The 15,481-nt window shown below is 49.4% G+C and overlaps 1 protein-coding gene across 13 annotated transcripts in view; it reads left to right on the top strand.

Moving 5' to 3' along the window:
* Positions 1–15,481, top strand: part of LOC146786091 (eukaryotic translation initiation factor 4 gamma 1-like) — a 1,219,153-nt gene that overhangs the window by 574,972 nt on the left and 628,700 nt on the right. For all 13 annotated transcript variants that reach the window (XM_085635575.1, XM_085635572.1, XM_085635570.1 and 10 more), the window contains one exon: positions 14,896–14,959. In XM_085635575.1, the coding sequence (XP_085491701.1) occupies positions 14,896–14,959 (64 nt within the window). The remainder of the gene's footprint in view (positions 1–14,895; positions 14,960–15,481) is intronic.

Raw genomic sequence — 15,481 nt, 5'->3', positions numbered from 1 at the left:
TATCCTGAGAGGTATGACCCATCTCCAAATCTCCTGAGCCAGAGAGGAGAGAGGGAACGACTGTGTCCCCCCCCCCCCCTGCTTGTTGATGTAGAACATTGCCGTGGTGTTGTCTGTTTGAACCAACACCCTCTGGTTGTACAGGTGCCTCTGGAATGCCTTCAGGGCTAGTAGGATTGTCTTCAACTCGAGGTAATTGATATGGCGAACCGCATCTGCTGGAGCCCACAGACCCCTCACTCTGAGGTTGTCCATGTGTGCTCCCCATCCCTTTTGCGATGCGTCCGTGGTAATGGTCATTGTTGGGTTTGGTGGTGTCAGGCTTTTCCCTGCTGTCATGTTGACTCTGTTCCACCAAGTTATCTCCTCCTGCACTGCGTGCGTAACAACCACTAGATCCTCCCAACTTCCGTTTGCTTGTGACCATTGCTGTTGTAGCCATTCCTGGAATGGTCTCATGTGCAGGCGTACATTCGGCACCAGCTGGATACACGACGCCATCATCCCCATCAACTTGCTCACCGACCTCACTGTCAGAGCTCGCCCCTTCTGGTAGAGCCGCGTCTCCTTCAGAAGGGCATCTGTCCTCCTGTCGCTGGGCACCACTGTACTGCTCAGGGAGTTGATTTTTGCCCCCAGGAAAATCTTCACCTGCTCCGGTTCCATCGACTACTTCCCCCAGTGAATCGAGAACCCCAGGTTCGTGAGAGTGTCTGTTACGCGTTTTGCGTGCCTCTCGCACTTTTCGCGCGAGTTTGCCTTGACCAGCCAGTCGTCTAAGTAGGGGTAGACGTGTATCCCCTGCTTTCGTAGGTGGGCCGCGACTGCCGACAGGCATTTTGTAAAAACACTTGGCGCTGATTTTAATCCGAATGCCAGGGTTGTGAACTGGTAGTGTTCCTGGTCGATGTTGAACCTTAGAAGTCCCTTGTGTCTTCTGTTTACTGGGATGTGCAGGTAGGCATCCTTGAGGTCCACTGTGACCATGAAGTCTCCGTGTCTTATTTGGGGCAGCACCTCCTGCAGCGAAGTCATCTTGAACCTTTGCGTTCTGACGAACTTGTTTAGGTATCGCAGGTCTAGGATTGGTCTGAGGCTCCCGTCTACCTTCGGGACCACGAAGTAGTTTGAGTAGACCCCCTTGTTGCGTTCTCTGAAAGGCACTGGCTCTATGGCTCTCTTTTCTAGAAGCTTCCGTGTTTCTTCTCTGAGTAGGGTCAGTTCTTGACCCGATCTTTGCTTTCCCCTTGGCTTCCTATTTGGCGGTTTCCTTTCCAAATCTACGCAGTACCCGTACTTCATGATGTTCAGTATCCACTTGTCTGTGGTTATACGCTGCCACTCGTGAAGGTAGAGCCTCAGCCTTCCGCCTACTGGTGTTGTATGCTCGTAGGCTTCTGATCCTTCTCTCCCCCTCGATGTTACTGTTTCGCGCCTCACCCCTGGGGGCATGTCGAGGGTAGGCGTCCTCCTGCGTGCAGAGTCACTTTGAGGGCTGCTCCCCCCCTCTCTTTCTCTGGCCACGTCCGTTCCCTCTCCCGCGAAAGGACTGGCCCCGGGGCTGGTACTGCCAGTTTTGCTTCTGTTGACCCTGTCCGTGACCTTCACCCTGCTGACCCTGCTGGAACGTCTGGTGCGACGGGCCCTGCTGGTTTCCTCCCCTACCGTAGGGTCTCCTTGAGGGGTTGCCTCGCCTCATTCCCCTCTGCTGTAGGGCCCCCATGGACCTCGCCGTTTCGTTATCTCTTTTTAGCTGGGTGAGCTTCTCGTCAACTGTTGCTCCGAACAGTGTCTCTCCGTTGAAGGGGGTGCTAAGGATGTTGTTCTGCACCTCCGGTTTGAATCCCGAGATTCTTAACCATGCATGCCTTCTCTCGGTGACCCCTATGGCCATGAGTCTTGCTGAAGTCTCTGCCCCGTCCAACGCCGTCTTTATGCAGGAGTTGGCGATGTTTTTGCCTTCATCTACTAGGTGTGAGGCTCTCTGGCGGTATTCTTCGGGGAGATGCTTTACTAGCTCTCCCATCTCGTCCCAGTGCTGGTACTGGTGTCTATTGAGGAGAGCATTGGAATTCGGCATGCGCCAGTGCATAGAGGCGTTCCTCTCGACCTTTCTTCCTGTGAGGTCAATCCTCCTGCTCTCTTTATCAGGTGGTGGGCCCGAGGTTGCTGGTACGTTGGCCCTTCTCCTGGCCGTGGACGCTATGATGGAGTCGGCGGTCACGCTACCTTTGATGTAAGGGGGGTACAGGGAAGAGTGCTTATACTTCTTCTCAGTCCTGGGTGTGATCGACCGGCAGGTCGCTGGTTCCTTGAAGGCTTCTCTCCCCTGATTCATCACGCTTTGAAGCATGGGGAGGAACTGGCTCCTCGTCTGGATGGGGAGCAGGGTCTCGACGAGAAAATCGGCTTTCGGCTTCTCTTCGTCGAGTTTGACGCCGAAGGCTGTCGCTGCGCTCCTGACCACCATATTGTACACCCCGATGTCGTCGGGTGGCGAAGGCCTCGAAGGGTACGTGTCCACGGACTCCTCCGGGTTCTCTCTGTCGAGATCCTGCCATTCGATCTCGTGGCTGGTCGATGGTGCCGAGCTGTAGACCGACTGTTGGTCTTCTTCCTCGGCTTCCTCGTCATAATAGGTCTCGTCTTCCTCTTCGAGATCCCTCATCAGTCCCTCGGTGTCGAATTCATCCTCGACGACGTCCGCCGATGAAACCGTTGGAATCTTGAATTCCTTCATCTTGGCGTCGAACTCCTTCTTCCTTTGAAGGATGTTCTCCATCTCGGCCTCGAGCCGCCTCTTCTTTTTCTCCATCTCGGAGATGCTTTCGGCGTCGACAGCGGATCTTTTCGTCGAAACTTGCGTCGACGTCGACCGTTCTTTCAGTGTCGATCGGGCCGTTCCCTGGGTTGTCTTCGACGACCCTTGCCTTTCGGCGTCTTTCGGCACCAGGGAGTCCTTCTCTAAGGATCCGCTCGGCCTCTTGTCCATGGTTCCCCCTTTGGTCGTCGAAATTTTCGGCGCCGGGGCTCCCTTCGTGGACTTAGACTCTGATTTTCTCGAGTCACCCTCGTGTTTTCGAGGTACTTTCTGTTTTTCGCTCGACTATTCTCTTACCTCGTCTTCTTTTTTCTTGTCGGTCCCTACGACCGTGAAGTTTTCGGCTGTCCCGGCGACGTTGTCCTCGTCGTCCGAGGAGAGGCCCAGATCGTAGAGCGACGGGGCCTTACCCTTGCCATCCATGCTGGCGTTGGCTCTTCTCTGCCGATCTCTCACCCTGAGCGTCTTCGGCGCGAAGGCTGAGCAGGCGTTGCAGTCCTTACTCTGGTGTTCGACCGGTAGGCAGAGGTTGCAGACCGGATGCTGGTCCTTCTGCGCGAACTTGTGGTGGCAGTTTGGGCAGAACTTGAATGGCGTCTTGTCCATTGCGCTCAGGGCCTCAGTGCGCATTCTCCAAGGTCGAAGAAAAAGGGCGCTGAACCTCCTTTCTTCGCGCTCCTGATGAAATAACCTCCTTTCCTGTGAAAACTCCGATGTATTTGTCGACGAAACTCGCTTTTCTTTCTTCTTTCTTCGGTTTGTAACTCTGGAGCTTCTCGATGACGATCCAGACCCAACGGCGGAAAAAAGAATCTGAAGATGGCGCCCCAAAGGTGGGACTTCCGCAGGAAGCACGACGACGTCACGGAAGGTGCACCAAATGGTGGTCGTCGCCGCCCACCTGGGCTACAAAAAAAACAAAGAAAAGACTACGAATCCGGACCCAACCACAAGATCGCGGAATAATGCACAGCATAGTGAATCCAGAAAGATTCACGCTGCAAAATTGGAATAGCATGGGGAGGAAAAATATGAATTTTGGCCCAGACCTGTACTGGGGTGAATGTATGACATTTTTCTGTATTCTGTATCGATTGGTTCGAGGCATGTGGGCTGCTGAATTCATATCTGTGCATAGATCGCCGCCTAGTGTTGGGTCCGGATGTTTGCACGTTGTTGTCCTGGAAGAGTCTTTGAAGTATCCTGAGATAGGTGACTCCTCCCCTGGACCACAGTGCGCATGAGCATCCTCTCCATCCTCCGATTGTTTTTTTCCGCCATTGGGTTCGGATGTGCTTATCTTGACTCAAGTTAGGAAAAACTTTTTTCAGGCCAAAAGGCCTTTAGTTCGCGTCGGTACTGTTCCCGATCGGTATCGACAGTTACTTGTTAGTTTACTGACTTCAGCAACAACTTTTTCGCATCGTATCCGACCATCGACCCGACATCGACGATGGAATCGAGGACACCATTCAAGCGGTGTCCTGTATGCAATGCGAAATATCCCCATGTCGACGTCCATCCGGTGTGCAACAAATGCCTTTCACCGGATCACGACGAGTCCACATGTATGGCCTGTGCCCGATTCCGTTCCAAGAAGACTCTCCGGAATCGACGAGCGGCGAGACTTGAAGCGCAGCAAGCGGCACCGGCCCCGACCAACATCTTCAGCACTGAGGACGAAGATGTGGAAGGCGCGGAGAACCTACCCTCCAGCCCTGCTTCCGAATACGATTCCGGATCGGAAGACGTCGAAGAACTCTTTCACAGAGAAGAAGCCGACACCGAGGTAGACTACGATGAGGCCTTAGGGGCCGAAGAAAGTAGCTCCGGTGACGAGCAAGGCCTACCTGTACAAACGGAGGATGCCCCAGTGCGTCAGTCAATGGCTCCGGTCGAGGGATCGCCTTCGGGCCTTACCCAAGACCTATCCCGCAGTTCTTCGGCCCCGCCATCTGGCCCGGCCTCGGACATTCAGAGACAGCCATTAGTGCCCAAAATGACTGGTTTCCCTTCCTCGAACGAAACCGAAAGTCGTCTCGGTTACACAGAAACCAAAACCGAAAGTGACACTGGTCGGATCGAAGCCCTCTACACCTTCGACGCCAGCCAAACCCGTCGGCACCGACCGCACCAAACGGGACTTCGGTGCCGAACTCGCAGCAGCTGACGTCGGCGCCAACACACGGAAAAATGCCATCGGTACTGCCAAGCTGCCTCGGCCCCCGGCACCGAAACACTCCGCTCCGGCCACAAAGGTCAAAATGGCCGCTGCGTCGCACATCGCTCCGAAAGCGGCACCGAAGGACCAATCATCGACGTCCTCGACAGTTACTACCTCTCCTCGACTCGATGACCCCGTGGCCTCGAAGAAGTCCACGCCTGCCTCTGCAGAACCGCTCGGCGCCAAAGAACCGCCGGCGTTCCAGGTTCGACAAGTTGCAGCGTCCTTGCAACGCATCAAAGAAAAGGCAACCCTCCAGGACCCGTCGGGCTCCGAGCCGAAGAAAGCTCCAAAAGCTTCTCCAGCAATACCCAACATCACTTTTGGACTGCCACCATCCACGGCACCCAAACTATTTGAAATCAGGACACGTGTGACCCAAACTAGGATCACACCTGCTGAACGTTCTCCTACGGAGACGTCACTGTCCCACATCGTCGATGCCGACACCGGCAGACTTATGCTCCAGAAGCGGAGAATTTCTTCCGAGCAGCCTTTGGACTCCTACCGGATCCCGTTAAAGAAAAAGCTGCCAGCGCACTCGGAACCAGTTCTTTACGAACGTCTCCATACCTCTTACCTAGATCCACAGCCCTTCTCTCCGATACCCTCCGAAACCGATGCTTTCGAGGACTACATGGGTGCCGATGTCCCCTACCCCAGAGAGATGGACCCTGAAGGCCTACAGGACCCTGACCAGGCTTGGGATGACCCTGTAGACCCGGGTGCGCCTATGGATACACAGGACACGCAGCTATATGGCGCTAAAACGTCTCCCACAGAGGACACTGCCGCGTTCAACGCCCTCATTGAACGTGCTGCGGCCAATCATGGTGTACAACTCCACTCTGACACCATAGAGGACGATTTTCTAATGGATACTTTCGCATCCTCAGAAAGGAATATCAAAACTTTACCCATGCTGAAAGGTGTCCTTAAACCAGCAAAGGACATTTTCAAAGAACCCACTAGGGCAAGAGTAATAAACCCCAGGATCGACAAAAAATATAGGTCGGCGCCTGTGGACCCTACGTACATTAGAGGACAGTTACCTCTAGATTCCATTGTAGTCGCCAATGCTCGCAAAAGGGCGCACTCACAGACTACCGGCGAAGCTCCTCCCCCGGACAAGGAGTCCAAGGTGCTAGAGACCTCCGGCAAACGGGTTGCAGCACAGGCAGCTAATATATGGCGTATTGCCAATACCCAGGCGCTCCTAGCTTGCTACGATCGCGCCCACTATGACACATTAGAAACCCTACTCCAACATCTCCCTGACCAATACAAAGAGGGAGCGGAGATCCTCATCAGGGAGGGACAACTCCTCACAAACGCATCCATTAAGTGTGCACTGGATGCCGCAGATACAGCTGCTAGAGCCATAAATACCAGCGTCGTGTTACGAAGACACGCCTGGCTACGAATCTCCGGATTCAAACCTGAGGTTCAAAATAACATCCTCAATCAGCCGGTCAACCCCGACTACTTATTCGGACCAGAGGTTGACACCACCCTAGAAAAAATTAAAAAGGACACAGACACTGCAAAGTCCATGGGGGCTCTCCAAACACAGTCCTTTCGGAGTGGCTCCTTTCGTCGCCCCAATAATAGAGGAGCAGGTAGAGGACAGGGGTCACAGCAAACCTTCAACAAGGGCAACACACAAAGTACTTACGATAAAAACACCCGGGGTGGATATCGTGGCTCCAGCACAAAGGGTAGAGGACGAGGATACGGCAATACCAGGTCCTCCCCCCAAGAACAAACAGTGACGCCCTCTCCCTTCCTCCTGACCACATAACACCTGTCGGGGGAAGGCTACAAAGGTTCCTGTCCACGTGGAACTCCATCACCACGGACAGGTGGGTCAAAGATATTATCAAACACGGTTACTGCCTAGAATTAACCGCCACTCCACCCACCATACCACCAAAACACCGTCCTATGTCCTCAGAGCACTTAGCGCTATTACAGCAGGAAGTGCTAAGTATGCTGGCAAAAGGCGCACTAGAGGTCGTGCCCGTCCGCGAGCAAGGTACGGGGGTGTACTCCCTGTACTTCTTAATCCCAAAGAAGGACGGGTCACTCAGACCTATACTAGACCTGAGACCCCTCAACCAATACATTCTCTCAGAGCATTTCCACATGCTCACCCTACAACAGGTTCTCCCGCTGCTCAAACAGGGAGACTTCCTGGCCACACTGGACCTCAAAGATGCGTATTTCCACATACCCATTCACCCCTCACACAGAAAATATCTCAGGTTCACTATTCAGGGGCAGCACTACCAATTCAAAGTCCTTCCCTTTGGCGTGACAACAGCACCCAGAGTTTTCACAAAGTGCCTAGCTACTGTGGCTGCACATCTACGGAGGCAACACATACACGTCTACCCTTACCTGGACGACTGGCTTGTTCAGGCAAAGTCAGCCCAGCAATGTGCCAGCCACATGTCCCGCACCATTCACCTCCTTCACAGTCTGGTTTTCTCACTAAATTACCCAAAATCCCATCTCCAACCTGCACACGTACAACAGTACCTAGGTGCGACCATAGACACACTGGCAGCCACAGCTCAGCCAAATTTAGTGAGAATCAACAGCATGCAAATGCTGATTTCCAAGTTCAAACCCCAACACTCCCTTCCCGCACGAGTGTTCATGCAGCTGATAGGCATGATGGCCTCCTGCATTTTCATAGTCCCACACGCGAGACTACATATGCGCTGCTTCAGGAGTGCTTAGCACGTCAATGGAATCAGGCTCAAGGACAACTAAAAGACCTAGTGTTGGTGAGCGGTCGGGCATACAACTCTCTGCATTGGTGGAATCCACAAAACCTTTGCAAGGGCCGACCGTTCCAAGAGCCTGTTCCACAAATAATACTGACAGCGGATGCGTCTCTCCAGGGATGGGGAGCTCATGTACTCAATTACACAGTGCAGGGACTATGGACAACACAGCAAAAGAAGATGCACATCGACCTTCTGGAACTAATGGCAATCTCCCTGGCAATGAAAGCATTCAAAGTACACTTGTGCAACAAAGTCGTGTTGATCCGGACAACATGACTGCCATGTACTACATACAGAAGCAGGGAGGAACACACTCTCCACAGTTGTCTCATCTGGCTCAGAGCATGTGGAAGTGGGCCATTCAGAGGAACATATTCCTCATGGCGGAACACCTCCCCGGCAAGGACAACCAGATGGCGGATCTGCTCAGCAGACACAGCCACCAGATGCACGAGTGGGAGCTACACCCGTCAGTACTCCAACCGTACTTCCAACAGTGGGGTCATCCAGAGATAGACCTATTCGCCACAAGCGAAAACGCAAAGTGCCAAAGCTTTGCCGCCAGGTTCCCACATCCGCAGTCGCAGGGCAATGCGATATGGATGAACTGGTCCGGCAGATTTGCGTACGCTTTTCCCCCAGCACCATTGATACCGCTGGTGGCACGCAAACTCAGACAACACTCCCTGACACTCGTCCTAGTTGCTCCAACATGGGCACGCCAACCATGGTACACCACCTTTCTCGAACTTTCCGTGGTGCCGCATCAAAGGCTGCGGATCAAACCCGCGCATTTGACGCAGAACCATGGAGAGATTCAGCACCCAGATCCGCAACAGCTGAACCTGGCAATCTGGCTCCTGAAGTCCTAGAGTTTGGCTACCTAAACCTGCCACCTGACTGTATCGACATCATTAAGGAAGCTAGGAGACCCACTACCAGAGCTTGCTATGCAGCCAAATGGAAAAGGTTCGTCATTTATTGCAATAATAATGACATTAACCCGCTAGACTCATCCATCCAAAACATAATTTACCTCTTACACCTATACCGATGCAATCTGGCGTACACCTCTATACGTGTCCATTTGACCGCAATATCAGCCTATCTCCAGAACAGGCAGCACCTCTCTTTATTCAGAGTGCCTGCCATCAAAGCATTCTTGGAAGGACTCAAACGAGTAATTCCTCCAAGCCACCCACCAACTCCAATGTGGAACCTCAACTTGGTCCTCACACGCCTGATGGGTCCACCCTTTGAACCTCTACACTCATGCGAGATTCAATTCCTCACCTGGAAAGTAGCTTTCCTGATAGCAATCACTTCTTTGAGAAGAGTTAGTGAACTCCAGGCACTAACCGTTCAAGAGCCGTTCATACAGGTTCACGCCAACAGGGTCGTACTACGTACCAACCCCAAATTCATGCCCAAGGTGATATCGCAGTTCCACATGAATCAAACTATTGAACTGCCTGTTTTCTTTCAAAACCCACAAACTGTCGCAGAAAGAGCACTCCATACACTAGATGTAAAGAGAGCCCTCATGTACTATATAGACAGGACTAAAGTCTTTAGGAAAGCAAAACAACTTTTCGTTGCCTTTGCCCCACACCACAAAGGTAACGCCATCTCCAAAGCAGGTATAGCCAGATGGATCGTTAAATGTATTCAAATTTGCTATCAAAAAGCTAAACGCACATTAACGATTCCCCCACGAGCCCACTCGACACGTAAGTTAGGGGCCTCCATGGCTTTCCTGGGAAACATTCCTTTGCATGATATATGTAGAGCAGCCACCTGGTCCACTACACATACCTTTACCAAACACTATTGTGTAGATGTGCAATCAAAACAGCAGGCAGCTGTAGGACAGGCTATTTTCAAACTCTTTTTCAGACCGCTGCAGCTGGCACTGGTAGCCGCCGCTAATGGGAGGTACTGCTATGTATTCTATGCACAGATATGAATTCAGCAGCCCACATGCCTCGAACTGAATATGCTACTTACCAGTATGCATCTGTTCTTGGCATGTAGGGCTGCTGACATTCATATCGCCCACCCTCCTCCCCGGCGCCTGTAGCAGCTGCAGCTCTCAGAATTACTGTATAGCATGGTCATCACTTTCTGTATCTACTCCATCACTGCCAAAATGGCGAAAAACAATCTGAGGATGGAGAGGATGCCCATGCGCACTGTGGTCCAGGGGAGGAGTCACCTATCTCAGGATACTTCGAAGACTCTTCCAGGACAACAACGTGCAAACATCCGGACCCAACACTAGGCGGCGATCTATGCACAGATATGAATGTCAGCAGCCCTACATGCCAACAACAGATGCATACTGGTAAGTAGCATATTCATTCTTTTTGCAGATAAAAATGGACCACGATTATCACTAACAATGGACGTATGAATCCCGTCAGTAGTAACGGTTTCATCCAAGAATTCTAGCAGTGCATTCATACCTGCCCTGTCCTCCACCTTGACCACAGGCCAATCTGAAAATAAATCACATGCAAATACTTCTACCAACACTCTTGCAGACCTCATACAGACCCATAATATCAATCGCCACAGTCTCCACCGTTTTCCTAAGCAAGAACCCATCGCACATCGGAGGCCACAAGATTTGCAAAGGTCCAGGTCACCAGTACAAATTCTTAAGAATTAATTTAGTCGTGCTAAAGCCACAAATCCAAATTTTTTTGCCTGTAAACCTTCGCGGGGGGGGGGGGGGAGGAGGATGATCCTCTCCCCTCTATACAAAACTCCATCGATCAGTCAACTCAGATCTCACCTCCCACAAGGGTATTGCAGCCACACTCTTTGATTCCTTGCCAGGACATCCACTCGTCACATAAGGTACAATTTCCTGCACAACTGTACTTCCCACTCACTCTCATTAAAGGCAGAATGACCCTGGTCATGAATCGGTGCCACCCGAAACACATCCTCACATTTGTCCAACATAACTGGCATTCTAGAAAGGAAATCTGCCACAACATTGTCCTTACCAGGAGTATACAGAGTTTTGTACATGAAATTTAGCATTAAACATTCACATGGATATCCTCGCTAACCTAGACGAGCTTTTTCCAAAATGAAAGACTTCAAATGCTCCAGGGCCCATGCACAAGATAATGCATCCTTTTCAATGATTGGGTATTTCTCGTCACATAGAGACCTAGAATCGTATGCAATAATGTTCCTTACCCCTGTCATTTACTTGGGACAGTACCGCCCCAAACCCTTATTACTCACATCCGTAGTAATACTATGTGCAGTTCGGTCAAAATTGCTTAAAGCAGTATCTTGAGCAATCACCGTCTTGATAATATTGAAATCACTCTCACAATCAGGAGACCAACCGAATGTATAATCCTTTTTGAGCAACTGACGAATATTGTATATGTTGTCAGCAAAATTTGAAATATACATTTCACACAATTCTGCCCTACCCAAAAAAGACCTAACATCCTTATTCGTGGGTATGGGTGCTTTCTCAATAGCAGAAACAAGAGACTACTTTGGTTTGACTCCCAGCTCGTGAGTTAAGTGCCCTAAATAAGTAACACTTCTGCTTGCAAAATCTCACTTTGACTGTTCCGCAGTGAGCCCTCTTTCCTTCACTATTCTCAGGACTTCACAAAGTGTAGACTCCTTTTCCTCTTTGTTTCCACCAAACGCCAAAATATTATCCTGAAAGATTGTAACCCCCTTATTAAAAAGTTGAAACATGAGGCGCTGAAATACAGCAGCAGAGGCTAAGCAAAAAGGCATGCGCCTAAACTGGTAACCACCAAAAGGGGTTCTGAATAAAGCGTGTCTTAGTTTCTGGGGTCAAAGATCCGATAGCTGAAGAAATGTCGATAGTGGAGAGCCACTTTGCACCCTTTAAACAAGTAACCATTTCATTAATCTTTGGCATTGGAAAACTGTCAATCACAATATTGCCATTTAAATGGCACGAGTCCACACAGTCTAATTTTTACATTGCTTCGTCTAGCGATCACCACCGGAGAAATACAATCCGAGGCCTCAATAGGTTAAATAACATCAGCGCACACTAACTTCTCCAACTCCTTATCAACTTCATCCCGCGAGCATAATGGTACATTCCTACATTCACTTTAGTTTCTGTATTGACCTAAGGCAAATTAAAATATCCTCAAATCCCAGAAGATTTCCTAACTTTTTGCTGAACACAGTGGGAAACTGTTTGAACATAGACTCCCCCAACGTACTTTCATCCAACACCCGTTCTTTGCTATTGGAATCCAGACAAAGTGTAACATTTTATGATCAAAGCATCCTAAAGCTGGTGGACCTGTTTCGGCAACACAGTTCCATGATTTTTTCAATTTTATAATTGAAAAGTGAACCACCTGTAACCCAATAAATGATTTTTCTCCCCACTGGAGACTTCTGGGGATATGTCTGGGTCCAACAATTGCATCTAGCATCATTGATATTCAGAACCAGATTATTCCTAACATTCATAACTAGATTCTCAGACCTGTCCACGTCCTGATCATTATGATCCCCTTCCGAACTGCCCGAGCCCATTTCAAGATCTCCCACAAATTTGACTTGAGTTCCTTCTCCTACACACCTTAGCAAAGTCACCCAAAGTACTACAATTGCTACATTTTGTTTAGCAGCTGGGCAATTTTTACTGTATGCCAAATGATCAAAACTGTCACCTGTAACACTGCGCCTGTTCCTTACTTTTTGGTTTATCGCAACCAAATCTGGAAAAATTCTGTCTCCACCAACATTAACCGTCCCCACATTGTAGCTTCCTGCACATTCTCCTTTAAAGCCACAGCACATCTGCTTGAAATTTCTGCTTTGCGAACTATAGCGAGGACATCCCCCAAGCTTTCGTGACAATTAACACAGAGTGTCTCCTGTATGACTGGATTGCACACCTGCATGACAACCTGATCTCTGATTAGGTAGTCATGCAAAGCTCAATTTACAATCCAAAGGCCACTTTTTTTTTTTTGCTCAGACATAGTTGTACTCCAATTCTTACTTACCCTGTTTCCTTTGAAAAAATTAAATCTGGTCATACCAATACACACCTTGGGTGAAAAGTAATTATCCAGATGCAGCAAGGCTAATTCATACACATTAATAGCTCCAGACACACTACCCTTGGTCATTTGATAACCATCTACCCAGCAGGACTTAAAGAGTACAACAGTAATCTCTTCTGCTCTGCACCCATCTTGCCAGCTTCATCCACCGCCTCAATTTATTTCATGAAGTACGCCTTCCTTTCCAACCATTTGATAAGCTTCGATCCAGAAGCCCAAAACGCCTAAGGAGGATTAATATAATTGTGTGCTCATGGTGAATGGACCTGTCCAGTATCCATACTTCACCAAAGGACTAGTTCACTGACCTGCTTTTCACCGCCCATAACGAGCACACACAAGGTAACTGATAATTTGCCCAGTAGAAATTGTCTAAAATTCCCCAAAAAAATCAGTAATTGGGGCTAAATAATTCTTAAGGATAAAGTGAAAGTCTGTACCTTCCAAATTCCTATTTCTTTTTTCAAATTCCATTCCGTCACAAAAAACTGGTATCAAACCAAAGCTGTACTCTTTTCTCAAGCTCCGGTGAAGAGATCCAAGATGGTCGCTAAGCGAGGCCACGCAGCGTGTCCCCGCGTGAAGACGTTGCATCCCATTCCTCTGCTCGCCTTCCCAGCGCAAGGATTAAGCACTGCGTGAAGACTCCTCCAGGGGAGATGCTGCTTGGAGCGTCGCGCAGCTGCAATTAAATAATGTGGAACTATGAGCCAGACTGGACATAACCGGTAATCCAGCCGAGACACGGACCTGAATGTCACATAAGCAGATTACCTAGAATCCGCGATAATTTGCCGCTCAGCGAAGGGGTTAAATCCTTCCAAGAGCATTCCTCCCAAGTAATCCACAGCACGCAAAGGTTCCTGTAACTTCCTTAGCGCTCGTAGCCAGAGTAGAAAAGATGCACCTAATCCGCAATTCGCCTAATGGATTTATAGCAAAGGAGCACGGAAGGAGTCAACCTTCATCTACAGTGTCCCTCCAACTGCTCCAACACAATTCTTAGTCAAACACAAACATTCCAGGAAGGCTTGCTAGCCAAACATTCCTGGTAACCAGGCAACACAACACTGTGGCTTTGTATGCCGACCGGTTCTTCCTTTACCCAAAAACCAGAACAATGCACATGTGTGGTACTCTTGTGACCTCTCCAGAATAGTTTTACTCACCGGGCAAAAAAGTCTGTCCATGCGCAGAACCAGCCTAAGGAGTGTCACCTTATACCTCGTAACGCAAAATGCTACTTCCAAAAAAAAATTGGCAAATGTGCGAGCCCACATTAGATGGTTGGAGTATGCAGAGCATGTGAATCTACAGCACTGTACGCTGTGAATTTGTCTTACAGGGTAAGTAACTTACTGTCCAGATTTCATTAAATGTATATATTTTTTGTGCTCCACTGGGTCCACTTTGGAGTCAAAATGTGGCCTTCCCAGCAGTGGAGTCGGTAGTAACAACCCCCCCTCTAAAGTTTCTTCACTAACCATCATATCTCTATTTACCACATTTACTGCTTGTAAGCTCATCCTTGCACTGAGATCAATAGTTTCTAGGTTCCTTTCCTAGAAAGCTTAGCTGTTGGTGCTGTGAACCCTTCTGAACCAGGGTTAGTGAGGACTGACATTTGGGCATCTATAGGATTACAAACCATACGGGAATTGTAGCTGTCTGGCTTATGACATATTTTCCTACTTGTCATAGGTAAATTTGTATTTTATCAGCCTCTGGTAATCTGGGACTACAAGACAGCATCACTTGAGGTCATCAGTGTTTGTGATGCAATTGGTCAAGCTTCTTCCAGGAGTCATGTGGCTCCAGTGTGTTGAGAGGGGGGCAGCTAAAGGGGGAGAGTTTAGAGACTGGGGGGTGGGGTAGGGGGGGCAGAGTGCAGTTCTGATGAAAGGCTTCCGGTGTGAATAACCTGTTGCTCTTCCTTTCCCCTCCCCCCCACAGTCCATCGCTGGTGAAGTGCAGGCTAATGGAGAGAGTGCCCACGTAACAGTCGTCGTGAGACCAGGTTGGTATTTGTTTAGGAAGTAAAGTTGCTGTAGAGCAGAGCACTAATCTTGCAGTGACCTAGTCATGCTGCTTTGTGACATCATCTTGTCAGAGTTGGGAGTGCTTCTGAAGCACTAGCAGTCTATGGGAAAGGCCTAGGTGCTGCATGAGGATACTGCTGGTGGATCATCCCTCTCCAGCAGTATGCTGCCAGAACATCACTGGTTGAACACAGGTATCGGCCTTAGAAATGTAACAATGACATCAGGGAAGGAGGTAAATGCTAAATTCAGTCCACACTATATAATTCATAAATGCACTCAAGGAATTTTGTCAGTGGTTTGTATTTATATTACTCTTTGCCCTTTTGGCTGTTCAGCTCCTGCATACTTTTCTAAAGACCTGGCCCTCAGAGTGCCTTCCAGGTTAGCATTCAGACAAAATTTAAGACCACTATTAAATATATGCTGGGTAGATTACTTTATTTGAGTTGGGTCGAAATGAGTTCTGCACAGAAATGCAATGTCTTATGCAGCTGATC

This window comes from Triturus cristatus, chromosome 11, assembly GCF_964204655.1.
Source record: "Triturus cristatus chromosome 11, aTriCri1.1, whole genome shotgun sequence".
Lineage (NCBI taxonomy): Eukaryota > Metazoa > Chordata > Amphibia > Caudata > Salamandridae > Triturus > Triturus cristatus.
Note: the sequence above shows the minus strand (reverse complement) of the source record. Positions and strands in the feature narration are given on the sequence as shown.